This window comes from Trachurus japonicus, chromosome 18 (genome assembly GCF_045865225.1).
Source record: "Trachurus japonicus isolate A0001 chromosome 18, Traja_1.0".
Lineage (NCBI taxonomy): Eukaryota > Metazoa > Chordata > Actinopteri > Carangiformes > Carangidae > Trachurus > Trachurus japonicus.
Window position 1 is genome coordinate 13935957 of NC_140924.1, and position 26174 is coordinate 13962130.

At 42.2% G+C, this 26174-nt stretch overlaps 3 protein-coding genes across 3 annotated transcripts in view; all 3 read left to right on the forward strand.

Annotated features, from left to right (window-relative positions):
* The window catches only part of LOC146968871 (uncharacterized), a 216141-nt gene that overhangs the window by 172576 nt on the left and 17391 nt on the right, over nt 1-26174 (forward strand). The window contains exon 13 of the mRNA XM_085759323.1: nt 22403-22750. Within this exon, the coding sequence (XP_085615449.1) occupies nt 22403-22750 (348 nt within the window). The remainder of the gene's footprint in view (nt 1-22402; nt 22751-26174) is intronic.
* On the forward strand, nt 3599-5839 carry LOC146968877 (histone H2A.Z). The gene is made up of 5 exons (XM_085806478.1): nt 3599-3682; nt 3942-4019; nt 5020-5133; nt 5264-5393; nt 5485-5839. The coding sequence occupies exons 1-5, from the start codon at nt 3680-3682 to the stop codon at nt 5544-5546; spliced, it is 387 nt and encodes a 128-aa protein (XP_085662604.1). The 5' UTR covers nt 3599-3679; the 3' UTR covers nt 5547-5839.
* LOC146968878 (butyrophilin subfamily 3 member A2-like) lies at nt 9734-15646 on the forward strand. Its single transcript, XM_085760428.1, has 4 exons — nt 9734-9857; nt 12201-12542; nt 15096-15428; nt 15618-15646. The coding sequence occupies exons 1-4, from the start codon at nt 9821-9823 to the stop codon at nt 15644-15646; spliced, it is 741 nt and encodes a 246-aa protein (XP_085616554.1). The 5' UTR covers nt 9734-9820.

Below are 26174 nucleotides of genomic sequence, written 5' to 3' on the forward strand. Positions count from 1 at the left end.
ATTATTTGTATTTTTCAAATATAAAAAAAACATAAACATTGAGGTTCATTCATTCTTTCTCTATTATTTATATCTGATTACATGCATTTTAATTTTATTTAGACCTGAACTTCTTATAAAGATAAAATCAAGTTCCTGTTCTGCAAATTTGATTCCTGTATTGATCCTAAACAACAAAATCTGAGTTCCACTTCTGGTTAAAGTGAAACTAAACTCTTTAATTAGTACTAAATCCAGAGTTAAGGATTTTATTTTTTTAACCACCACCGACCTTTTCTGTGTGAAGTTTTCACCTGTGACCTCCAGGGAGAGAGAGAGCTAAAGAAAGACAGGACGAACAGCCATGGACAGATGGAGGGAAGGTTGAAGGAGAACGGAGAGAAGAGAGAGAGAAGGAGAGATGAGTGACAGCGACTGAGGGAGAGGAGAATGAGCGAGCGACGTAGAGGTCATATGGAGAGAGAGAGAGAGTGTGAGTGACTGGTGAAAGGGAGAGCGAGCCTGAGAATGAATGGTATGTGATTTAGATGTGACCAGCCCACCACCAGCTGTGCATGTTGTCTCAGGCACACACACACACACACACACACACACAGATTGTCTTATCCTCCTATCCCCCCACTCGGTCTGGAGCCAGTCAGTCATTAACACGGCAGTAAAACAGTCTGTGAGTTCAGACACCAACTTTCATACCAGTGACACTGATACATGTATCTATACTTAACACACACACACACACACACACACACACACACACACACACACACACACACACACACACACACCAACATAAACACAGTCCAACTGCCGAGTCCTGTTTGTTTAAAGGCGGCCTGCAGGTGCAGCTCACCTGGTGTGGACCATGAACAAAGGCCGAGATGCAGTGCTGTGAAGTCGAATATGTATGCTTTTGTGGGTTTTTTTGTTTTGTTTTTAGCACTTAAACTTGTTTATGTTATGAAGGAACATGCCTTATTTTGTTTTACATATTTAAAAAACAACAACAACATAAAACGTCAGGTTCTGGGTTCGATTCCCGGGTCTTTCTGGGCGGTTCCCTCCAGGTTCTTCAGCTTCAGGTCCAAACACATTCACATTAGATTGATTAGAGGCTCTAGTTAGTGATAGGCTGGTTACCTGTCCAGGTGGAATCATACTGATGTTAAAGTTGAACAGAAATGAGTTTGTGACTTAATCAATCTTTGTCATTGTTGTTGTTGTATTGCTTTTTGATTTCTTCCTTTTTTTCCCCTCTCTGTTGCTTGTTTGTTGTGTTCTTCCTTGTTTCTTTCCCTCTTTTCTCTTCTTTTTTTTGGTTGATTTGATTTGTTTTGTTGATTTTGTATTGGAGGGGAGGATTTTATAAGCCCCTTGGCTCTTCTTTTGTATTATGAAGTATAATGTTTGTTTTATCATTGTGCATATGAATAAATAAATAGATAGATAGATAAATAAATAAATAAATAAATAAACCTGTGGCCTTGACCTTTGTCAGCTCCGGGCCCATTCATCTTGGCCTCCTCTCCGTCCACTAACCACTTCTCCACAGACTTTCACCTGATCACCTGTCCAATATCTTCTGTGAGCTTCAAGAAACAGTCAGTTAATTATTTTTAGACATTTTTTTTTTTACAGTGTAATTTCATGTTTCTGCCCTTGTATTAGCACCTTCTCTCTCTGCACATATATCTCCACAAAGAAAGGTCATTATAAGGTCACAACGTCAGTCATTTAACATAAATAAAACATTATACTGTACATGAGCGTTGTGTAAAATCTTTCACAACTAGGGATCATTTGGAAAGATGGAAATACGTGGGTTAGAAAATATGAAGGTGTGTGGCACACTCAAATATTTATTCAAGGGAGACTACTGATAAAGACTTGCTTGGAAAAAACTGATGTGAGTTGCATTTTTACAGATAACTATTCATTTTTTCAAACATTAAGCGCTTGAAAGACTTTACATTAGGCTGTATAAAAGCAGACAAAACACAAAACACAGGCCTCCAATAAAAATCTTACATTCAAACTAGAGTTAAACCACAGCTCCCATGATGTTAGATGCTTGATATAGAACAGAAAACCAGTCGGCTCCCATTAATCTGCATAATGTGTCTCCTATTTGTACAATCAGTAAAATTACATTTCCATAATAAAACTGCTAATAAGAAAAACTGAGTAATCCAATTTGAATGGAAGTGTTTTTAATTCGTTTATGATGAGTTTGCATTTAAAAAAAGGGCACTCAGAGGATTTTAGTGTTGCACCCCCACCATGAGGCAGGATGCGAGGGAGGGGTGGGGGATTTAAGAAATTAAAAAAGACAGATATTAAGCAGATGTAGCAGCTGTTTGGGGCCTGGTAGTCTCCAGGGAGCGCACAGATAAATTCAGCTTTAAGGCCCAGAGCAGCTTAGTCAGGCTGAAAGCATGGGAAGAGGAAGTATTCCTTAGATCATTTACATTTACTTCTTACATCTGTGAGATCTGCACCAAACTGTTGTCATAGATGTCAAAACCATGTCAGATTTTTTTTTTTAACTATACATATCAAGATTCAAGTATGTTTTTTCTAGGAAAAGTGTTGAAAAATGTTGAAAATGCATATTTCACAATGTTTAGGGAAGTAGTCCTGGGATCACCTTTTCATGTGGACACTTAGATTTGTTGGATTCTTTTATTTATTTTGGTGAAATCTTGAGGTAATTGCTATGGGTAATTGTGATCATATACCGCCCCCATGTGGTATTAATGGGATCAACACTACATCTAACACTGTGAAACTTCATTGGTAACGTGAGTAAAAGTGTTACTTACTAATTTTAAATATAGGCCTACAACATGGGCCAATCTGAGAGAAGAGAAAGAAAGAAAAAATACTGAGAAGTCCACAGTATGCCGAAGATTTTATTTTACAGTTTAGCATTCAACTGAAGCTGATGAGCAAATATTATGAAATAGTTTAATAGTTTATGTTGAAAATCTATGATACCAAAAGAATGCAGTCAGTAAAATGAAAATATAATAAATGGACAGTTTCTTCTTGATTGATTATTTTACAGTTTTCAGAATTCATTTACTAAAGAACCCTAATCCTAAAAACAGCAGAACCTGTAAAGCCTTAATTATTTCCCCTTTAATGCCTTTATTTTCTTATATTATATACACAACTTAAGTAAGAAGGGGACTTACCTAATTATTGAAGGTAAATCTAATATTTTATCTGTAGCCTATATTATATTTTCATATATACATTATTACTTCCATTAACAATGTTGATTTCAATTAAATTTGATTGTTTCTATTATTATTAATAATAAAGCATTTGAATCATAAAAATGAGAATTAATGCCAATTTTGTCCCTTTACTGTGGTAAAATAGGCGAAAATAGGAATCTGAACTACATTACCCATGAGCACCCTGTAGGGAAATTTACCGACTTTCCCGCATCCTGAGGCCTCTCGTCGCTGATTGGTTGAGCGCGCCAGCCAGGAAACACATATCGAAACGTGATTGGCCGGTTCCCCTCCGGTCAGTTGCCCGGATGTAGATTGGATACATACATACATATAAGGGACAATTGTAGGCGGCGGGTGTTGTAGTTCAAACCAACCGTCCGGACCCGAGCGATTTAACGTCGAGCTGCAGCGGCTGAAGTTATCCGTGGATTTTAAACATGGTACGTATTTAAAAAAAAAACCTCGTGTGCGTGATTAGTGTCGCGTCGGCCGCTGATATTCAATAATCGATACAATAGATCCTTTCAACTGAGGAGCTAACTGTTAGCCGCTAGCGCTAGCTGTTGTACTAGCCTAGCAGAAAGGCGCGGTAAAAAATAGATAAAACTACACAAAATGTCCGGGTTTTTTTCAGCTGATGTGTTTCCGTTAACGGCTGAACGTTAACGGCCGGTGTCGGTGTGTTTTTTTCATTTTCAGGCCGGCGGCAAAGCAGGTAAAGACTCCGGGAAGACCAAGACCAAGGCGATCTCTCGCTCCCAGAGAGCTGGACTGCAGGTCGGTTTCACTCATCCACTCAACACACACAGAGACAAACACTCATTCATTCATTCATTTAGACATGTATTCATTCATCATTTATGTATTCATTCATGGATTCATAATCATTTTTACCTCGGCGGTGTTAGCAGTTAGCATGCAGGCTAACAGCCAGAGGTTACACAGCTGGTGGCCGGTCGAGTCTCACCGACGGACGGACACAGGCCACTGGGAGAGTCCTGCTTTGTTTCCCCTGTAACTGAAGCTCTCTATTTCTCTCGTTTTCTTCTTTCTTCTTCACTCTCTTTCTGTCTCTCTCTTTTTCCTTCTCCCTTTCTCCCTCTGTTTGTTTCTTTCTCTCTCTATCTTTCTCCTTCTCTCTGTCTCTCTTTCTACTTCTCTCATTCTCTTTTCTTTCTCTCCCTTTCTCTTTTCCTTCTCTTTCTACTTGTTCCCCTTTCCTCCTCTCTCTCTCCCCTTGCCTCTCTTTCTCTGTCTCTCCATCTCTTTTTCCTTCTCTATTTCCCTCTCTCTTCCTCCCTCTGTATCTTTCTCCTTCTCTTTTCCTCTCTCTATCTTTCTCCTTCACTCTCTCTCTTTCTACTTCTCTCATTCTCTTTTCTTTCTCTCCCTTTCTCTTTCTACTTCTCTTGTTCCCTTTTCCTCCTCTCTTTCTCTCTCCCTCCCCTTGCCTCTCTTTCTTTTTCACTCTCTTTCTCCCTCTGTTTCTTTCTATCTTTCTCCGTCTTTCTCCCTCCCTTTCTCCTTCTCTCTGTCTCTTTCTACTTCTCTCGTTCCCTTTTCTTTCTCTCCCTCTCTTTTTCCTTCTTTCTTCCCCCCTCCCTCTCTGCCTCTTTCTCCTTCTCCCTCTCTCTTTCTCCTGCTCTCAATTCAATTCAGATGAGCTTTATTGGCATGACTGTTACGAGAACTATGTTGCCAAAGCACCAAGAATCAATGAAACAAACAAATTCAACTCACAGAATCAAATCTCTCTCTCTCTCCCTCTCCTCCACAGTTCCCGGTGGGTCGTATCCACAGACACCTCAAGTCCAGAACCACGAGCCACGGCAGAGTCGGCGCCACCGCAGCCGTTTACAGCGCCGCTATACTTGAATACCTGACTGCCGAGGTGACGGGAAACTCTTCGCACTTCATCTTCAACCTCCATTAATATACACAAAATAAAAACTAACCTCGTCTCAGCTGCTGTTTTCTAAACCCGGGGTTTGGTTCTGTGTTTTTCGTTTTTTCTCCTCCAGGTTCTGGAGTTGGCAGGAAATGCATCGAAGGATCTTAAAGTGAAGCGTATCACCCCTCGCCATTTGCAGCTCGCCATCAGAGGAGATGAAGAGCTGGATTCACTCATCAAGGCCACTATTGCTGGTGGAGGTGAGGAAACGTTTTGATTATTTGATTAATAAATTACCCATATGTATCGATCTCTAGCGCTTAATCTCTCTTCTCTCTTTGTTTTTCCCAGGTGTGATCCCTCACATCCACAAGTCTCTGATCGGAAAGAAGGGCCAGCAAAAGACCGTATAACCTGAAGTGCCCTGGAAGTCGTGCCATCTCAGGACGAAGTCTGCATCAAGTGGTTAAATGTCTTAGATTAGAACACCTTTAGGAGTTATTTGTATGGTTGAGCTTGCATTTACTCACCTGGGGTATTTTTTTAAAAGTGGCTTCAGAGAAGCTCATTTTCTTGTGTTCCGGCTTTTTTTTTTTTTTTTTCTGTTCCTGGTGCTGCCGTTTTTTGTTTTGTTTCGTGTCAACTTCCTTTTGTGGTGTTCCCATGTTTTAAAAGTGGTGTTTTAAAATAAAGCTCTTATTGGGCATTCGCAGTTCGCTCTTTCAGTTCTTTGCTTGTTCATGAGCTTGTTTCCGTTTTTACGTTATCACTTTCTACTCTGTAGGTATTCAGTTTGGCTACCCCAGTGTGGATGGTGACAATGTTTGGCTTCAGTATTCTTAATATTTAAAGTTTCAAGGAATTTATCTTTGGTCTGTAAAAGCGAAGACCGACCACCCACCACAGCTTGCACATGGAAAGTGTCATGAACCATCTTAAGTGTGCAAACCATCAGTTTCAGTCTTGTGCAGTTGCAGTTGCATGAAATGCAGAGCATGTTTGAACATCAGTTAAACCACTGGACTGACATGAACTGGAAGAAAAAAGAAAATAAAAACATTGTCATTTTTGGATTCTGAATAAAGACTGGACTGGCACAGTCAGAACATTTTACACACTGTGGTGTACGGATGGATTATTTGCTGTACCGCTCGGCGGCTGGTTAGAGCTCCAACAGGAACAAGGGGAAGTTTTTTAATGCAGTAGAGCCAATCATTTTTTACTTTTTATTGAAACACGAGATTTAAAATATTAACACTGAAAATAGTTAATTAGAGGTAATGACTAGAGGTAAAGTTTATGATACTTAGGTGAAGAGGCAAAAAAAAATAAATTGTAATAGATATCACTATGAAACTTTACCAGTTTGTTATGTACAGAATAAATAAGAAAAAATTTATTGCAAGTTTTCTGAATTGTATGTTTATATATGCAAATGAGGTGCTAACTCATTAAATATGCGCTAATTTGCATATTACCAGAACAGATTCGCCCATACATCAGGAAATACTGTCTAGTCATAAAAAAAAAAAAAAATTTGCAATCTTTTTGGTATACAATTTCTTTAAACCCTCCTATGAATTATATATCAACAAACCCTTGTGTAAAAATAAGCAGGATATAGATAGGAAGAAGTGTGGAAAGTTTAGTGAGTGTAGGGAAATGAATATTTAACATTTTGGTGTGTAAACTTTAAGTGTTTGCACATGCTCGTAAAAGAGATTTTTTTTATCTCAAGCAATTTGCCTGGTAAAATAAAGGTTAAAAAAAAAAAAAAAAGCACATTCCTACTGCAAGTCTTTCCTTCTTTCAAAATTTCTGTATTATAACTTTAGTACGCTATCATTTTATAAAAAACAGTAGTTCCAGTTCTATTACCTTCTATGCTTTATTCAACATAGAATCTATATATTACATTGGCCACATATACAACAAAAAGCAACAAACACACAACATCCAAATGTAAGTGATCACACTTCCTTTTTAACAGCGCAAAGATAGTTTCACTATCTCCTCGAGGTCATTCCTTACTTTAACTTTATTTTCTTCTACTTTACTTTAAAGCAGAAGTAAGTGATATATTTGTGTTAATATAAGTCTTAAATAGTTGTATCTTCCGACAGCAATCACTTACATAGAGTGTTTGGACCGAAACACGGGTCTCTCAGTCCCTCTGCTCTGCTCTGAGCCGAGGAGAAAACATTTATCGTATCCTACAGTTTTTATCCAATGAGGAGAGAGAACGGCATGCAGGGCTGTGTGTGCAGCCAAGGGACGCCGTGAATGTGGCGACGTAGGGACGAGGACTGTTATGGTGCGTTCAAGGAAACTCGTATTTTTCCGACCGTGAAGTTGTACCAGTTCGATCTGGTACGAGTTCACCGGTCGGAAGTTACGAGTGGCCGTTAACAGGTCGGAAAAACACGAGTGGGTTGCCTGGAACGCTACAAAGTCGTAAGTTGTGACTTGAAGCTGTAATTTACGATTTCAAAAGCCTGCCTGGAACGCAGCATTAGCGAAAACGACCGGACCACTTACTTCTGCTTTAAGTAGGACGGTATCTCTTAAATTCTCTTTCTTTCTTTCTTACTGCTACCTTCAGCTATTAGCTCAAACAAAAACGTCTCAGAGTCACTACTAAAACGTGCAGCCTTGGGTAATCTCTGTAATCTGATACTGGGGAAGTTGGCCGTTTTCACTCCCTGTTGAAATCGAAAGGTAAACCGTTACTCAGTCCAGGAAGAAGCGGCTTTAACGGGACTGTGTTTTTTTGTTTGTTTTTTAATGAGAAGATGAAGATGTTTGTGGTGTTTGTGACGCTGTTGTACGATGAGAAAAACTTTATCTAACACAATTTAAATAAACTAACTAACTTCTTCAGATTTACTGCGCGCAGGCACACACACAGCGTCAGAACGGTGAAGTGAAACAATAACCTGCAGATAACGTAAGTTGACGTGAACTGTGACCCAGAGCAATAAGACTTTAAAGGACAATTCCAGTCAAATTCAATAAAAATAAATAATTAAGTGTCCTTAATAATATACTAAAAGTTTACCAAAGTTTGACCACTAAACGTGTAATTTTTAAGATGGCGTCCATGATGGCAGGAAGACCTTAAAATATCCTAACTCTTTCGTTATTTGACCTAGCCAAGTAATATTGGTGTCTAACCCCATGTTTTCTGAGTCTATGAATCCATTTGACTTGTCTAAATTGCACTGACAAGATTACATACTTACTTACAGTACCACACAGTTCTAATAAATGTATTCTTTATTGGGATCAAAAGATTGGTTATGAACCACAGAAACCACCAACACAAGGCAAAACAATATGAGAAGGGAGAAATGAGTGGTTGACCTGATGCTCCTTTTTGTGTTTACAAATATACATAAAGTGGTATCATTCAAGTACATAGGTTAATATTTTGTTTGAAATATAATATATATTAAATATATATTAAATATATTAAATTAAATAATATAAAATATATTGTCCACTGGTGTGACTGCCCGAGGTAACATTGCCAATCTGTATATGACTGTAATGAAATATGACTTATTTAATGAATTACTTTCATACATATAATAAGAATGTTTACTTTATTATATTGTATATATATAAGTCTTCATGACCCCACTCTCAATAACCAAGAGACAATACATTTTGTCTGCAAAACTGAGTAGTTGGTGATTCATGACAGGATGGCCAACCAATGGTAAGTGTTACCAGATCTCTCTTCGATTTTATATGAAACTTAAGTCATAAAAAAAATTGTTTTAGTTGCAGCTATGCATAAGACATAATTTTAACATTGAAAAAAGGTTCATATTGTTGGTCTATTTTCATTTGAAAGCAGGAGAATGATAATGCTCACTAAAGTCTTTGAGCTATGGTTCAATTGAAGTCTCAAGTTTGAACTAGAGTCCCCTTTTTCGATATTGTGTTAAAATGTGTTGATTTCAAGTGGTTATTTGTTTTATAGACAAAATGCACAATATGGCACTGCTGTCTTTATTTTGTTGTTTCCAATGCATAGTCTCTTTGAATTATATTAGTCTCTTCGAAAATATGCAAATGTTATGTTATTTAAAATCTCACGCTGCCGGCCATTCCACGTGCCAAGAGTCCTACACAACAGAGTGCAGGTTGTTTTCATCAGGTCTGACGTGCTTTTCACACTATTGGCTGCTGCAGATGTCAAGCAATGTCTGAGACAAACCGCTACTTTTCATCGTGTTTTTTTACTGGGAACATGAATCACGTGGAACTGAACGGCTTCATTCACAGAGATGATTCAGGTCTTTAACTGTACATTATACAAAAATACATACAACAGGTACACATGTATCAACAGCTTTGTGGGTTTTTTTTAGTCATTCCAATAAAATTGTGTTGATTTTATACTTTGTTCAATGTGTTTTACATATTTTTTGTGAGTGAATTTATAGTTAGCCTATAGGTGGAGAGTAGCCTACACTTTGGGGCCTGATGATATTCTGTTCACTCAGCAGGACATAAATTAGTTTCTGTGCAGCCTCTGTAGTGTGACACTCTGTGGGAGTTGATCTGTCTTCACATCCTGTTGAAATCAAAAGTAAAAGTTTGTCGCTGCAGAGGTCTGGTTCAGTCTGGTTATAACCGTTACTCACTCCAGGACAAAGCGGCTTTAGGGGAACTGCAGATGAAGACGATTGTGGTGTTTGTGACGCTGTTGTACGGTGAGAAAAACTTCATCTAACTCCATTTAAATGGCTGTGTGAACCATGTTATAGAAGCTGACTTGATACTGTGATACTTTGGTAAAGTTGGAAAGATATTCACAGATTCGAACTTCAGGGATAATCTGAAGGGAAACGTTGTTCAAACATGACGCCTCTTTCCCATCGTAATAGCGAGCTACAAGAACTAAAAACACTTATCTTTTTCTCTCTCTTTCACTCCACCCATCAACAGTCTCCTTAAGCCTGGTTTAAGCCTGGTTTATGCTCGACGCAGTCGCGAGTGCGCGAGGCTCGCGCGCCACAAATGACGTAAACGCGCACCTCGCGACGGCGTCGCGCGCTGGCGCGTCGCGCTGTCGCGCACCTCCAGGATTTTGAAACTTGGCGCGTGCCGCGCGAGTGTCGCTCGGTTCAAAATGGATGAATTTGAGGGAAGACTGGCTGAGCTGGTACGCTCTAGCATTTGTACAACTCGTAATCAAGTTATAAACACCATCAAATGACCCAGAACTCGAGGAACTATGCAAATCCGGTCCCTCCTCTCCTCCATGTGCATCTGTTTACAACAAGCCGGCGAAAAATCAATACATGGAGCGATCGATAACGTTATATAACTACACTGATGTTGCAAGGACGGTTGGTTTTCAAATCATGTAGTTAACTATCACAATTACACCGGAGCTTTTTAATTAAGGTAAATAGTAGAGCTACAGGAGAAATCCTGCTTACTTCTTCTCTGTTTTTAGTTGCTTCTGCTACTTCCTATTGTATTTTTTTATCTACCGCCCCCTGTCTTTGTTACGAATATTGCAACGGTGAATGCGGCAAGTATAAACCATGGATGTATTAAGCCTGGTTTATGCTCGACGCAGTCGCGAGTGCGCGAGGCTCGCGCGCCACAAATGACGTAAACGCGCACCTCGCGACGGCGTCGCGCGCTGGCGCGCCGCGCTGTCGCGCACCTCCAGGATTTTGAAACTTGGCGCGCGCCGCGCGAGTGTCGCTCGGTTCAAAATGGATGAATTTGAGGGAAGACTGGCTGAGCTGGTACGCTCTAGCATTTGTACAACTCGTAATTAAGTTATAAACACCATCAAATGACCCAGAACTCGAGGAACTATGCAAATCCGGTCCCTCCTCTCCTCCATGTGCATCTGTTTACAACAAGCCGGCGAAAAATCAATACATGGAGCGATCGATAACGTTATATAACTACTACACTGATGTTGCAAGGACGGTTGGTTTTCAAATCATGTAGTGAACTATCACAATTACACCGGAGCTTTTTAATTAAGGTAAATAGTAGAGCTACAGGAGAAATCCTGCTTACTTCTTCTCTGTTTTTAGTTGCTTCTGCTACTTCCTATTGTATTTTTTTATCTACCGCCCCCTGTCTTTGCTACGAATATTGCAACGGTGAATGCGGCAAGTATAAACGCCTGTGCGCTCTGCCGAGGTGCGCGCGCCAACTGCCAACGGAGCCAGGCGAAAGTATAACCTAGGCTTTATATTGGTATAAACGCCTGTGCGCTCTGCCGAGGTGCGCGCGCCAACTGCCAACGGAGCCAGGCGAAAGTATAACCAAGGCTTTATGGTCACAATACAACAGCTGTTTTTGATGGAAAAAATGCTTTTTTGTACAATGCGCACTGAAAGATGACAGAGTGGAACAAACCCAAAAGTACAAGACCAGGCAAGTGGCAGTAGAGTGGCAGACAAGAGGTCAATGACCACTTGGCAAGTGGGTTTGCACTCTTTTTTATGGGCGAGTGAGTTTAACTTCAGTACCACCACACATCATCACTTCTCCTCACTGGTACTTCATGACTGTGGCTATACCGCGGACCTCCGTTACACCTGAGTCATGTTGCCTTCCAGTTTTACTCAGATATCTGAATTTCTGGTCGGATCTCAGCAGCCCCAACATACAGTAAGAATTCAAGATGGCTGCTACTCACGTCAACAGTAGCTAGTAAATCAACACTGCAATTTAACTGTTGACTTTATTTTTCTCTGAACTGTTTCACATTAAACTCAGTCCCTGGACATTTTCCTACACAATGTTTTTGTTGTAAGTTTGAACGGCTTCTGAAAAGCATTATAAATATCTATCATTTACAGCTATGAAATCATCATATTTTTTGTTTCGTTATATTAATTTTTCACTTTTCCAACTTCTGCATTTATAAGAAACAAACCTGTGGTTCCTCAGGCCTGTGGTGTGTGAGTCTGTGTTGATGAGACTGTCGGTGGTTCACTGCAGCTCCAGGTCAAACACTGGATCTTCATCAGAGTCTGATTATCTTCTGGTTTCTGTCTCACCTCTGTCTGTGTCCTCAGTTTCCCAGCATGCCTCAGCTGTGGAGACGTATGAGGGGGTGGGGTCTGTCCTGCTGCCCTGTTACCTTCCTACGTTTGACCTGGACGAGCCTTCAGTGGTGTGGAGCCGCTCCGACCTCCGTCCTTCAACCGTCCACCAGCTTCAGCTGGACGGAGACGAACTCAGAGACCAGAACCAGGACTACAGAGGACGGACGTCCATGAGGACTAACGCTCTGAGGACCGGAGACCTCAGCCTCACTCTGAGGAGACCCACCACCAGAGACAGTGGCAGCTACAGCTGCATCCTCAGAGGGAGGGGGGGAGAGGAGAGGCAGAGTCAAGTTACACTGAAGGTCAAAGGTCAGAGGTCATGGACTCATCAGAAATGTGTTTTAATGTTTCACATTATTGTTTATAGTGATGTTTTAATCTCATGTTGTTGTTTGTGTCGACTGCAGGACGTCATGAAGAATCGGTCTACATCGTCTTTGGTGTCTGTTGTCTCCTGTTCTCACTGACTGCTGCTGTTCACACTGGCATACTGTATAAAATGACAAAGGCAATAAGTAAGTTATCTGTGTGTGTGTGTGTGTGTGTGTGTGTGTGTGTGTGTGTGCGTGCGCTAACGATTCCCATCCAGGCAGCAGAGCCGTTAGCCGCAGGCAGCAGCCGGTGCTAACTGGCCGGGGAGTTGGTGGCTGGTGACGAAAGCTGCCTCCATCTCAGCCAATAGAAAAATTTGATTGTAATAGCCGTGTTTCAACCCATAGAGGGCAGTCACTCTACATTTTTACAACAAAATACACCAAATTGAAAAGTTTTGACTAAAATGTCAAAAGTTGGACCAGAATCAATCGACAACACTACTTCATACCCAAATATATTTGTTTTCAGCAGAAAAAAGTGGTTTAGGGGTTTAGTTGCTCTTTAATGTTTATAAATGTTCTGATCTCATGTTGTTGTTTGTGTCGACTACAGGATCTCAACCAGTCAGGATCAAGGTTCTCCAGGTTCTCCAGGTTCTCCAGGTTCTCCAGGTTGCTTGTGGTGTTGGTCTATGCATTTTCTTTCTTCATAAAGGGACTGAGAACAAAGATGGTAAGTAGTGTGTGTGTGTGTAGCCTATATATGGAGGGGGGGGGGGGGGTCTGATGGGTGATGTCACTTCTCTGTTGACTGACAACAACACTAACATCTCATGTTGTTTGTCTCAGTGACAGAACCTCCTCCAGACTGGACCGCTGGTCTACTGGGTCTAATGTTCTTCCTGCTTCTCCTGACTCTCCTGGTTTATTGTGTCTGGGTCAGAACACATTTAGAAAATATATTGTGTATATTTGGTTATTTCTCAGGTAAGAGGTCACAGTGGAACTGAGCAAAGTGGTTTTCTTTTTTGAAGTGTTATTTATTAATATTTGAATCTTATATTGTTGTTGATTGTGTCGACTACAGGACGTCATCCAGACCGGGTCAAGGTTCTCCAGGTTCTGCTGGTTCTCCAGGTTCTGCTGGTTCTCCTGGTTCTCCTGTTTGCTGTTGTTCCTTGCTGTGTCATTCTTCACAAAGGGATTAAGAACACAGATGGTGTGTGTGTGTAGATTAATCAGTATAAATTGTCTCTTTGTGCTCTGCCCCCCCAACACACACTCAACTCAAACACTCATTAGTTCTCATGAAACGTGAGCAGCACAAATGTGTGTGTAAACTGTGTGCAGCCATACATTTACATGTTTTTCTGCATTCATCAAAGCTGATCTTTTCAACTTCTCACAAAATCGACACCTGCTCTAGACTGCGTGTCATGCTTGTGTAAATTTATAAATGCACAATACACAACTGTCTTTGAAACACGTAATGACACACGTGTAGAAATATTTGGAGAGGGGCAGGTTTTAGGGGTCAAGACTCTATCTAATGATGATAATAACCTGATATATGATATTAACAGAAAAACTTTAATTCCATAAATGTGCAGCTGATATGTGATGTAAAGTGTGTGTTGCTACACGCTGCTACACGCTCACTGGACACACACCTCATCCTGCGCAATAGTGCAGTTGGCAGAGACGGCTGGTCCATCTGTAACAATATAACCTGCCCATACAACTTCATAATGTAGATGTTGATGCAGCCACGCTCCTCTGCAGCAGACAGCTGAGGCTGTGAAGAGGCTCCTCCCCCAGTGGCTGTTGGAGTTTATGTGGTTTTTTTTTTTCATGTTTCATATGAAACTATTTTCCAGCTGCCATGTTGCATCGCCATCTTTGAATACGGTAGCCAGGATGCACCTACGTACCTCCTTATATGGTGGTCATGGTCTCCTTCTACAGTATGGCTATTCATGGGTGGAGATCAATGCCGGGGGGCGTGCTGTTAATTTCCGATGGGTTGGTCTTCATGATTTTACACACGTGCTCACGATCAAATTTGTGTTTTCCGCAGCGTTCATGAATCTGGAGGAGAGTTTTAGTAGTGTGGGTATTTATGTGTCTACACACAGATTTACTGACGTTGGTCCAGACGGTTCAGTCAGAGTCAGTCGGTACCGAGTGGTGTCACCCACTGGCATGTGAACTGTTGTTTTGAAGTCAGGAGTTTGTGATTTGGCCATCACCATCTTGGTTTTGTAACCAATGGATACTATATATGGAAGAAGGGGGTGGAGCTGTGGAGGAGTGAAGGGTAGATCTGACCCAAGCTCTATACACCCACCTACTGTACACCAGCTACATGATGGATTGAAATGAACAGGGTCATGACTAATAAACATTGTTAGTGCCATGATGAGGACAGACTGCACTTGATTGATTGTCACTGTGTCAATCAAGTGTCAGCCACGCCCACAGACCCACTCTGCTTTATCATCAAACTAGTATTTAAGACCATATTCTATGTTCCTGTCTCTGTCCTCAGTGTCCTGGCATGGAGACGCTGTGGAGGTCTACAGTGGGAGGTATGTCCTGCTGCCCTGTGAGGACTCTCTACCCTTCAACCCCACAGTGACATGGAGCCGCCACGACCTCCGTCCTTCAACCGTCCACCAGAGACACGAGCTAGGTGACGACCTCAGAGACCAGAACCAGGTTTACAGCAGCAGAACGTCCATGAAGACTGACGCTCTGACCACTGGAGACCTCAGTCTCACTCTGAGGAACCTCTACATCTCTGACAGCGGAAACTACACCTGCATCATCACAGCGTTTGGAAATAAACGAACACTGAGAAACATACAGCTGAAGGTCAAAGGTCAGAAACACACACTAACACCTACAGTACATACAGGATACAGGTCAGAGGTCAAAGGTCAGAGCTATAGCGGAATTATCTACGGTGGCCCTGAGGGTCAAAACACAACGACATTCCACAAAACACAAAAACATTTCAGATTAAGGAATGGGTAAAGACAGCATCTTGTTTGTGATCAACACTGTGTAGCCCAGGATGAGTGCTCAAGTCTGGGTTAGAGGAGAGGGGGGGTTGGACGCTGCAGCATAACACCGGGTAGGATATGAGTTTCGCTTTTACCGCGTACTGCTGTCATGCATACGCGTTTCTGTGTGCATGTGTGTGTGTGTGAAGCCATTAACTCATTGAGTGCCGCGCTCCTTTCCAAAGTTTTAGTCAAGTGTACCGGCAATTTAGACCATTTTTGACGATTTCTGTAGAGCCACAGCGTATTATTGCCACCAACACATACTGTGGCTCATTTGAAAGGTGAAACTTTATGTGTCAAATGGCTACAAACCGTTTGTTTCTACGTGCCTCTGTTCCTGAGAAAAGTCAAGCTAAACATGGCTGGGTTTCACCAAAATCACTCCTTTTTTTCTAGAAAAGGAGATAGAGCGTCTTTTATGAAAGGTGCTCTGTTTGTGCCTGTCGCTCTTCTGACACTCGCATTTCTGGATCAAAGGGCTCGTATAAGATAAATATATACAACAATTGTTGTTGTATTCACAAAACCACCATCGGGGGCGGGGGGGGCGCCACTAAACAACAATAACACAGACGCACCGTGCCGTGTCACAGCCTCTCGCCGCGGAACATGAGGGTCTGTCGGCCAAAGCGGCTCGGGAACACCGGTCCCGCCGGTGGTCACGGTCCTTATGTGGTACGGGTCAGTGCCGGCGGCCTGCTTTGACCCAGAGACCATCAGATTTTACCGCGGGAGGACATGGTGTTGCTCCAGATGAAGACCGGGTGGGACTGTCGGCTGAGAGCTTCCTGTTTCAGCTCTGAGCTGCTGGAGCCTCGCGGGTGAGAGCGGAGCAGCTGCTGCATCCACATGCAAACTTCCAGATCGTGAGCTGTCATGAGTTTTTGATCGTCATCTATTTCAGTTCTGCTCGTCGTAGAGTCCCCAAATTTACACATAAAGGTGTGTTAAAGTGTCTATTTTCATAATTAAAAAAAGAAGCAAAAAACGTAAAATTACGTTTTTTGGCACTCAACGCATGGGAACGAATGCGCATGGGAACGCATGGGAACGAAAAACGAGAAATTACGTGGTTGGCACTCAATGAGTTAACGGAGAAAGAGCGCTTTGCGGAGATGAATGAACGGAATAATATTGCGTTGGTCGAGCCAAAAACCGAAAAATCAATTTGTGGCGGATGTAATTTATTTGTGGCCACCACGTCACGAATAAATGAATGTATGGGAAACATTTTAGACACGTTGGTTTGAATGGTGACAAAGCTAGATATGCCTGCAGCGAATGAGTTGTGAAATGTTTACCACAATAACAAGAGACTGAAGACGAGGTTACATAGTGTCGCGACCATACGCCACCCTGGTAAGTAAAGTTTTACAGTTAGGGCTTTAACAAGTCAAGGCTACAGGGATGGCACAGGTGCACATATTTCTATTGTTGAAAACCTGGAGCTTGGTGGGATTCGCTGCCATATTGCCCAATGTTCGACTCACCAGCTCGGTCTCGCCCCAAACATTGAATATTATATCCCGGCCGCTCGATAACGACCAATCAAATTAATTTTCCTTACCCGGGTAAACTCGTGCAGCAAGTCGTGAAAACTCGTAGAAGGAGGCATGACAAACAGGACAAACCGCCATTTCTGAAGACTTTTAAACATGTCCGTCCTCTTCCCTTGTCTCTGACCAGGCAGCACCTCAGTCCTCAGAGCCACCAAGTTTTGTAATTGTGTAAGAGTGTTTTCCTGAACATGACTGTCTGTTACATAGCTGGATGCACATTGTTGTTTTTAACCGATAAACGACACCATGCTCTGAGCGTCTGTGGCTTGTGCCGATCGGCAACTCCATCCTCCATCCTGAGAGAATGATCGACGATGTTTTTTTGCCGTTATAAAGCAGTCTTAAAACACACACTTTTATCACTCGGTGATGAACTGTTGTAGTACGGTGACAACATCACTAGCTAACACCACTTTGAGTAAACCACATCCATGGAAGGTAACCATGACAACCGGTTCTTTCTGCCGCCTGGTTGCGCACGCATCCTGACTTGTTGGTAAACAAATAATCCCTATAGATCAGTGATCCTCACTATTTTTTTGACAAGAGCCACATTGGCAGTGCAAAATCAAAAGGAGAGCCACTTTCACGACAACATCACCTTTGCAAATGTGCATTTCTACATATTTAACATAAAAAAAAGTAATAAAACAGCCAATACATTTTCATTTAAATTTAAGACCAGATTTACCTTAATACAGGGATGAGCGGAAGCTGGCATGCATGTCCTTGACTTTCTTCATGTTGTATTTGTAGTGGGTTGTTGCAATCACAGTGAGGCATTCAAGATGAGCATGGGTCAGTCGGTTTCTCTGTTTCCTCTTGATAGTGTTCATGGTCGAAAATGTTGACTCACAGGTGTATGTGCTCATGAAGAAAGACATCACTTTCTGTGCAAGTGGTTTCAAAGTGGGAAAGTCTGCTTCAGAAACCAAACTCCAGAAGTGGCCAACACCTGCTCTGAGTTCAACTTGGAGAATGTTGTTTGTTTGCAGCTCAATTATTTCACTCTCCAGAGCAGCACGATCACCAGGGCAGAGCTGTGTGATGGTTGGCGTGAGGGAGGACACATCCACATGGAAGGGGTTTTCAATAAAATTGAAAATCTCCTTATGTTCAGTCACATCACTGAATCTGGATTCAAACTCACCCTTCAGCTCCTCCAAAACTTCAACAAATCTGCTGTAGCTGAAGTGCTGCTGCAGAGATGGGTCACTTGTGGTTGTTGCTCTGAGTTTAGGGAAGTGGATGAGTTCTCTGTCAGGTATCCACAGAGCAGTTATTTTGTTTTGGAATACTCTGACTGCCCTCAGCATGTCACTTGGAAGCTTGTCTCTCCCTTGGAGCTGCAAGTTGAGAGTGTTAAGGTGACAGGTAATGTCAGTAAGGAGAGCCAGCTGTATGATCCAGTGTGGGTCTTTCAGCTCTGGCTGGTGTTTCCCCTTGCTGTCCAAGAAACTGTTGATTTCAGGAAGGAGGCTCAGAAACCGCTCCAGCACCCTTCCACGGGACAACCATCTTACTTCACTGTGCAACACTAAATCGCTGTACTCTGTGTCATAGTCCTGGATTAACTGTCTGAATTGTCTGTGGTTTAGTGCTCTTGAAACAATGTAATTGACCACATGCACAACCCTTTGCATCACATTTTGGAATTCACTGTTTCTGAGCTTTGATACCAGTGCCTCCTGATGGATGATGCAGTGGAAGCTGATGAAATTGGGGATTTCATCTCTTTTTTTCATGAGGCCAACAAGACCCTTCTCTTTGCCTCTCATGCTTGGAGCACCATCAGTACACACACTTGCAAGTTTGGACCAGCTGAGATGATTTTCCTCAAAAAATACTAAAAGTGCATTCAGAATATCCTCACCTCTTGTTTGGCCATGGAGTGGTAGTAAGCACAACATTTCCTCTTGAAAACCGTTTTCTTTTGGGAACCTCACCCAAGTGCACAGCTGAGCAACGTCAGTGACGTCTGTGCTTTCGTCCACTGCGATGCTGAAACACGATGCAGCGCGCAGATCAGCCAACAACTGGTCACGTATGTCCTTTCCGATGTCTTCCATCCGCCTCATTATTGTTGAATCAGACAGCTGTAACCCTTTTATTTGTTTAATGATGGCGTCCTTGTTGTCAAAGTCCGCGAACAGTATTTCTGCTGAAGCCAAAAAACAGTCTTTCACTATTTCTGAGTCAGAGAAAGGTTTTTTAGCCCGCGCCAAAATCCACGCTATTTCATAAGACGCCTCTGTTAAACGCTCTGCAGTGGAGGTTGTGCGGTGGATAAGATTTTGCTGCTCACACAGTGAAGCAGTGAGCTGTGCAATTTTCTTCTTTCTTAGTTCACTGCCGGGCGGGTAACTTTCATTGAATTTTGGATGCGCCGTTTTGAAATGGCGCTCCAGATTGCTTCGTTTGAAACCGGCACGGGTTTGTTTGCATATCAAACACAGCGGGTTCATACCATGCAGAACAAACAGGAATTCGTCCGTCCACTTCTCTTGGAATTTTCTGTGCTCATCTTGTATGCTTCTTATTTTTCGTTTTTTACTAGGTAACGTTACACCTGCCGTTTGTCTGCTCGTCCCCTCTCCGGCGTCTTCGTGCTGATTTTTGTCCTCAGTCTCATTTCCCTCATCCACTCCACTATTCCTAGCAACACAGTCCGTCTGTTCGTCTGGTTTTTGAGTTCTTTTCTGTCCCTTTTTTATTAAAAAACGGTCCATTTTGTGTTTCAGCTGGCTAGCGGAGCTAACGGAGCTAGCGGAGCTAACGGAGCTTACAGTACGTAGCCTGCCTGCAAACGTGCGCTGTCAAGTGTTGTAAACAATGCCACATGGCTTGCGGGCTGCGTTGCCAGGTTTGACAATACCCCCTTTAGGAATCACCATTAAGGCTTAATACTTAATTTCTCCTTCATTATTTGGGTGAAGGGATAAGTATAATTCAGATGTTTGCGTTTTTGTAGTGCAGTGTTGTATGTTTATGAAGCACATTTAAAAAAAAATGTATTGGCTGTGTTACCACATAGGAAGCTACCATGCGAGCCACCAATTATAGCTTGACGAGCCGCATGTGGCTCGCGAGCCGCGCAATGAGTAACACTGCTATAGATACAGGTCTGAGGTCAGTTTGAACCAGCGTCACAGAGGTCACGTAAAGGTCATGTTGTTGTTTATGTTCATCTCATCCACAGAAAAGTTCTCTGTCACTGCTGAAGTCTCCGTTGTGTCTGGTCTCCTGGTTCTACTGGTTCTACTGGGAGTTTCTCTTGGTGTCGCCTGGTGGCTTAAAGTTCATAAAAGGCGATTAATCAAAAAAGGTAGGTAGGTTTGTGTGTGTGTGTGTGTGTGTGTGTGTGTGTGTGAGAGAGAGAGAGAGAAAGAGAGACTACAGAGCTTTTGTCACTACAGAGCTTTTTTTTTTTTTAATCTTCCGTTATGTGTTGAGAGGACATTTATTCACACCGACACCTCATTGACTGTGGCCCAGTTCCACTCTCTCCCCTAAAGACTCTGAACCCTCACTGACTTAACTACTCAGTAGTACTACTGTAGTCAGTGGTTCTCAAGCTTTTTTACATCAAGGACCCCTAAATTGACACAAACTAGACCACTGACCCCCATTGGACAAAAGTTTGAAGCAAACACCAGAAATACACAAATATTTGTTCTGAGACTGAAGAACGTTACTTTTTTAGTTAAAGCAGAAGTAAGCGATGTTTTTGTGTTAATATAAGTCTTAAATAGTTATATCTTCCGACAGCAATCACTTACATAGAGTGTTTGGACCGAAACACGGGTCTGTCAGTCCCTCTGCTCTGCTCTGAGCCGAGGAGAAAACTTTTCTCGTATCCTACAGTTTTTATCCAATGAGGAGAGAGAACGGCATGAAGGGCTGTGTGTGCAGCCAAGGGATGCGCCTGAATGTGGTGACGTAGGGACGAGGACTGTTAAGGTGCGTTCAAGGCAGCCCGTAACTCGTGTTTTTCCGACCGTGAAGTCGTACCAGTTCGATCTGGTACGAGTTCACCGGTCGGAAGTTACGAGAGGCCGTTATAGTGACTTTCACCGGTAAAACAGGTCGGAAAAACGCGAGTGGGTTGCCTGGAACGCTACAAAGTCGTAAGTTGTGACTTGAAGCTGTAATTTACGGTTTCAAAAGCCTGCCTGGAACGCAGCATTAGCCAAAACAACCGGATCGCTTACTTCTGCTTTAATGTACGTTCAAATTAGGGCCAGTGGTGAATTTGGAAATACTGTAGAGAAAATTCTGGAAAAAACTGGTACAATTTCTCCAAAAACGTTTAAACATTTCTAGAAAAAAGTCTTAAAATTTTGAAAAAAAAAAAAAAGGTAAAATAATAATAAAATAAAAAGTGGTAAAAATTTCTCAACAACCTTTAAAATTCTAGAAAGAAGTGGTACAATTTCCAGAAAAAGTTGGGGACCCCCCTGAACCCTCTCAAGGACCCACTTTGAGAACCACTGGCCTCAGTGACTGAGTGTGAGAGTCTGTGAGGGTCCAGATGCTGTAAACAGGAACAGAACAGCACTTACCCCCTTTTCACGTTACCTTGACAACAAAATGTTGGTGACTCTGTCCGGATCTGATCAAATCATCGTCAGTAATCACAAACTACACACAGTTGTGACGAGCAACGTTAACACTGACTTCTAAAACTTCTTCTCTCTCTCTTCTTTTTTTTGCTCCGTCCATGAACAATAAAGAAACCACGGAGCTCTACGTTTGTTTATTTACTTTTTTTCTTTAAACACTCGCGTTCCGACGGCATCCCATGTATTTAGCTTCACAACGCTAGAAGGAGGAGGAGGTGTATGCACAAGGAAAATAATCACAACTCACTGAATTTTCAACTGATTTTCACACAGTTTAGTTTTTAGAAACACGAGACATGTAGGAATGATACAAGATGCTGTTGTACATTAAAGATGGACTTTCACACTGAAATACTAATGCAGAAACAGTCCTGGTTATGTTAGTTATTCAGGTAACGAAGACACATTTCTACACGTCAGCCCCAGGGGGGGAGATTTTGTATGTGTGTGTGTGTGTGTGTGTGTGTGTGTGTGTGTGTGGTTGTGTAAACCAACAAACAAAACTCTGATCATATCCAACACCTTCAGTAAAGATTATGTGGTTTAGATTAAAACCTGCTGCTGCTGCTGTCTGATGACATCATCATGTGGTTTGTTGTCTCTCAGTCCAACAGGTGGAGGTGAAGGTGGAGGAGGGGGTGGAGTCTGTCCAGCTGCCCTTCAAGACCACAGCTGGTCTGTCTGAAGACGTCAGAGTGGAGTGGACGGCTGAACTCAGAGCATGGTGGTTGGATGGAGACAACAGGAAGGTCTATGTGCATGGGAACGGTCCTAAAGAACAGCACTGGTTTTACAGAGGACGAAGAGAGATGAATGAAGACCTGCTGAGGACTGGAGACCTCAGTCTGACCCTGAAACGCCCCATAGAGAGAGATGAAGGAGAATACACCTGCAGAGTCTACAACAAGGACGGAGACTTAATGAGAGAGAAAACTGTGAATCTCAGAGTCACAGGTCAGAGTTGTTTGTTTGTCTCTGTCTCTGGTTGTGTCTCCTCAGAGCTGTAGTTTCAGGTCAGAGATTAAAACCTGAGGCCTGTACCACGAAGCAGGATCAGCGTCTTGGCGAGGTGAGTTACCATGGTAACTTACTCTGAACGGTTAACCTGCTCCGGGTCAACGTAGCTTTCAGGATGGATCTGAATCCAGTAAAAGGCTCCGTCCACCGGCCAATCAGGGAAAATGACGTGTCCTCTCACTGGTATTACTGTTACCAAGGAGACGGAAATAAAAGTAGCGAAGCTCCAGACAGAGTTGCAGTGATTGTATCCAGTTTATGATACATTATGAAAAAACACACACGTGTCTCACAACAACGGATGAAAGGTTTTTCCAGGACAGATCAAATCTGTTAGATGATTATCCATACGATGCCAATTGTTGTAGTTTTTGTTTTCTTTGAGAGTGTGTGTGTGTGTGTGTGTGTGTGTGTGTGTGTGTGTGTAGGGACACGTGTTGATATGGGACAGGCTTTTATTTAATTTAGAACAAACCTTATGCTCAGCAAAGATGGAAAATATATAATATAATAAAATGGTTCTGTTGTTTGGCCACTGCTTAAAAGAGTCAGAACAGAAGGAAAGAATCAGATCCAGAGCAGCGTCATTTACAAGTTTAATCAGCACCGATTCAACAACTAATAAATAAACATAATCATTTAATTCGGACCACAGGCTTCTTTTTTTCTTCTTCCTCGCTGGAGAAATAAGGTGTTAACTCACCTCTTCTCTGAGGCGTCGGTGCTCTGGTTGTGATTGGTCTGCTGCCTTGAACCCGCCTTTTTATACATGTGCGTTCACCGATTCACAATCAGACAAACCTGGGTTGAGTTACCGAGGTGATAACCAGCGTCGTGGTACCGCTGATCCAGAGAGACAGTGTTGTGGACAGGTTCAGCTGGATAGGCTGAGAGGAACCCTCGCTTCATGGTACAGGCCTCTGCTGCTGCTGTCTGATGACATCATCATGTGGTTTGTTGTCTCTCAGTCCGACAGATGGTGAAGGTGGAGGAGTGGGCGGAGTCTGTCCAGCTGCCCTTCCAGACCACAGCTGGTCTGTCTGAAGACGTCAGAGTGGAGTGGACGGATGGAGACGACAGGAAGGTCCATGTGTATGAGAACGGTCCTAAAGGACAGGACCAGGTTTACAGAGGACGAACAGAGATGAATGAAGACCTGCTGAGGACTGGAGACCTCAGTCTGACCCTGAAACACCTCACAAGGAGAGATGATAGATACTACTACTGCAGAGTCTACAACAAGGACGGAGACTTAATGAGAAGGACAGCAGTGAATCTCGAGGTCGAAGGTCAGAGTTATTTGTTTGTCTCTGGTTTTGTCTCTGCAGAGAATTCATGTCTAGTGTTGGAGGAAACTTGTTACAAAATCAATGAGTTATACTAAAGTTACAGTAATACGACGCATTATGCCTATTTTAGGGGGGCTGAGATTAATTAGTTTGTTGAGTGTGTGACCACCCCCCTCCCAGCTGTCAGTTGGTTGCGCCCATGTAGCGGCGGCTTGTTTGAAGCTCCGCTCCGAGCCTGCAGTGACGGGCTGCAGGAGCTCTGATGTCAACAGAGGGAGAGAGTCAGTCCACCTGTAGCTAAAAGAGGACTAGCAGGCATCAGACAGTAAGCTACTATCTCTAAATAGCAGTGTTGTCAAAATGACCGCGATAAAATTTGAATTCATGTGAAATATTAATTGCGTTTTAACGGATCAGTTAGAGCGAAGATACAGATATTAGATGAAACCAGGAGACACAAGGCTTCTGTTGGTACCAACCATGTCGTGATAGCTTGTCAGAAAACGGGCTAAATAATGCTCCAAAGTTCGGCTAGATTCTGGTGGGGAAAACTTTTAAACGGGGATCCTGAACACTCCTGTCATCCTCTCTCTCTCTCTGTGTGTCTGTCTCATGCGCCGTGTGTGTGTGTGTGTGTGTGTGTGTGTGTGTGTGTGTGTGTGTGTGTGTGTGTGTGTGTGTGTGTGTATGTGCTGTGTAGCCTATGTGTGTAATGTGTTACTGTAACATTCATCTGGTACTTTATAGCTTGGCTGTGCTAAAGAAAATAACATTTAGCAGTAAAAACAGATTATTTAATGGATTAATTTAGAATACTAATGATATCTGGTGACACTGCAGCAGCACAGACAGACAGGGAGAGAAATGCTGTAGGGAGAGGCCAGACAGAGACATGCCCTGAAGATGCAGAAGATCAGGTAAGACACAGGAATATATAAAAACAGCATGATAACAATATAGGCTAGGTAATATATATATATATATATTTTTAAACCTAGTCCAAATAAAACTACTAATAAAAGCAGAATATTCAAATTAAAATGATTCTCAGGGTCAGTCATTTGCACAACCCCCCAATGTCTATTTCAGCTCAGAAAAAAAAATAATCTGAAATTTCTTGTGAAGGTCCTGGTTGTGTAGAAGATGAAGGGGTTTCTAGGGTGAAATGTGCACTCTTTACCATAAATATCTGCTCCAGTTGGAGTCGCACTTCATTTCTGTTGTCTGGTCTTATTTGAATTGGAAAATGTGAGGAGGTCTGGGTGAAATCAAAATGAGCCAAAAACATCTGTATTTGGATGGAGTGTATAACCATTATGACACAGGCTACTAGTGAAATATAATTAGTTTTCCAGTCCACCTGGACATATCCATGATAGTCAAACACCTGAAAAATTACTCAGGTTCACTTTTTTTTAGCATCTACTTTTACACAGTAAAATTCAAAAGTAGTTGAATTCTTAGATTCAACTAGCCCATGATTCAATACTCTAAATTTACTCTAAATTCTAAATATTGTGTTTTTTTCTGGGCCATTGTGAAAGTTTGTGCTTGCGCACTACATTTGCTCACATCCTGTGCATCTACTGGGGGCTAAGCCCCCCCCTGTCCTTAAAACCTAGTGACGCCCCTGCAGTAATATATAACTTTTAGGCAGTAATAGAGTAATACAACATGTTACTTATTATATTTATTGTAATATTATTACAGTTACTCCGTCCGGTAACGTGTTACAATCAGAAACAGGTTGAATCACCACCTCAGGCTCCACAGCTGTAAATAGAGAAGCCAGTTTGCAGCAGCTCTTGACTCCCAGGATGCATTGCTGGCTGCTGTCTCTCTGTCCAAGTTGAAGCTTCACTGGATGAGTAAGAAAACTAGAAGACGACATCAAGTTCCTGCTCACTACAGAGTGCAGCTCCTGGTCAGAGGAGCCTGCAGCCCAGATGTCAAATCCTCATCCAGCTGCTGACAGATTATAAAAAGCCTCCATTTTGTAATGCCTTGTCTGTGATTATTTTGGTGAAAGTAACTAAAAAGTAATCAGTAACTTATTACTCTCTAAGAAATAT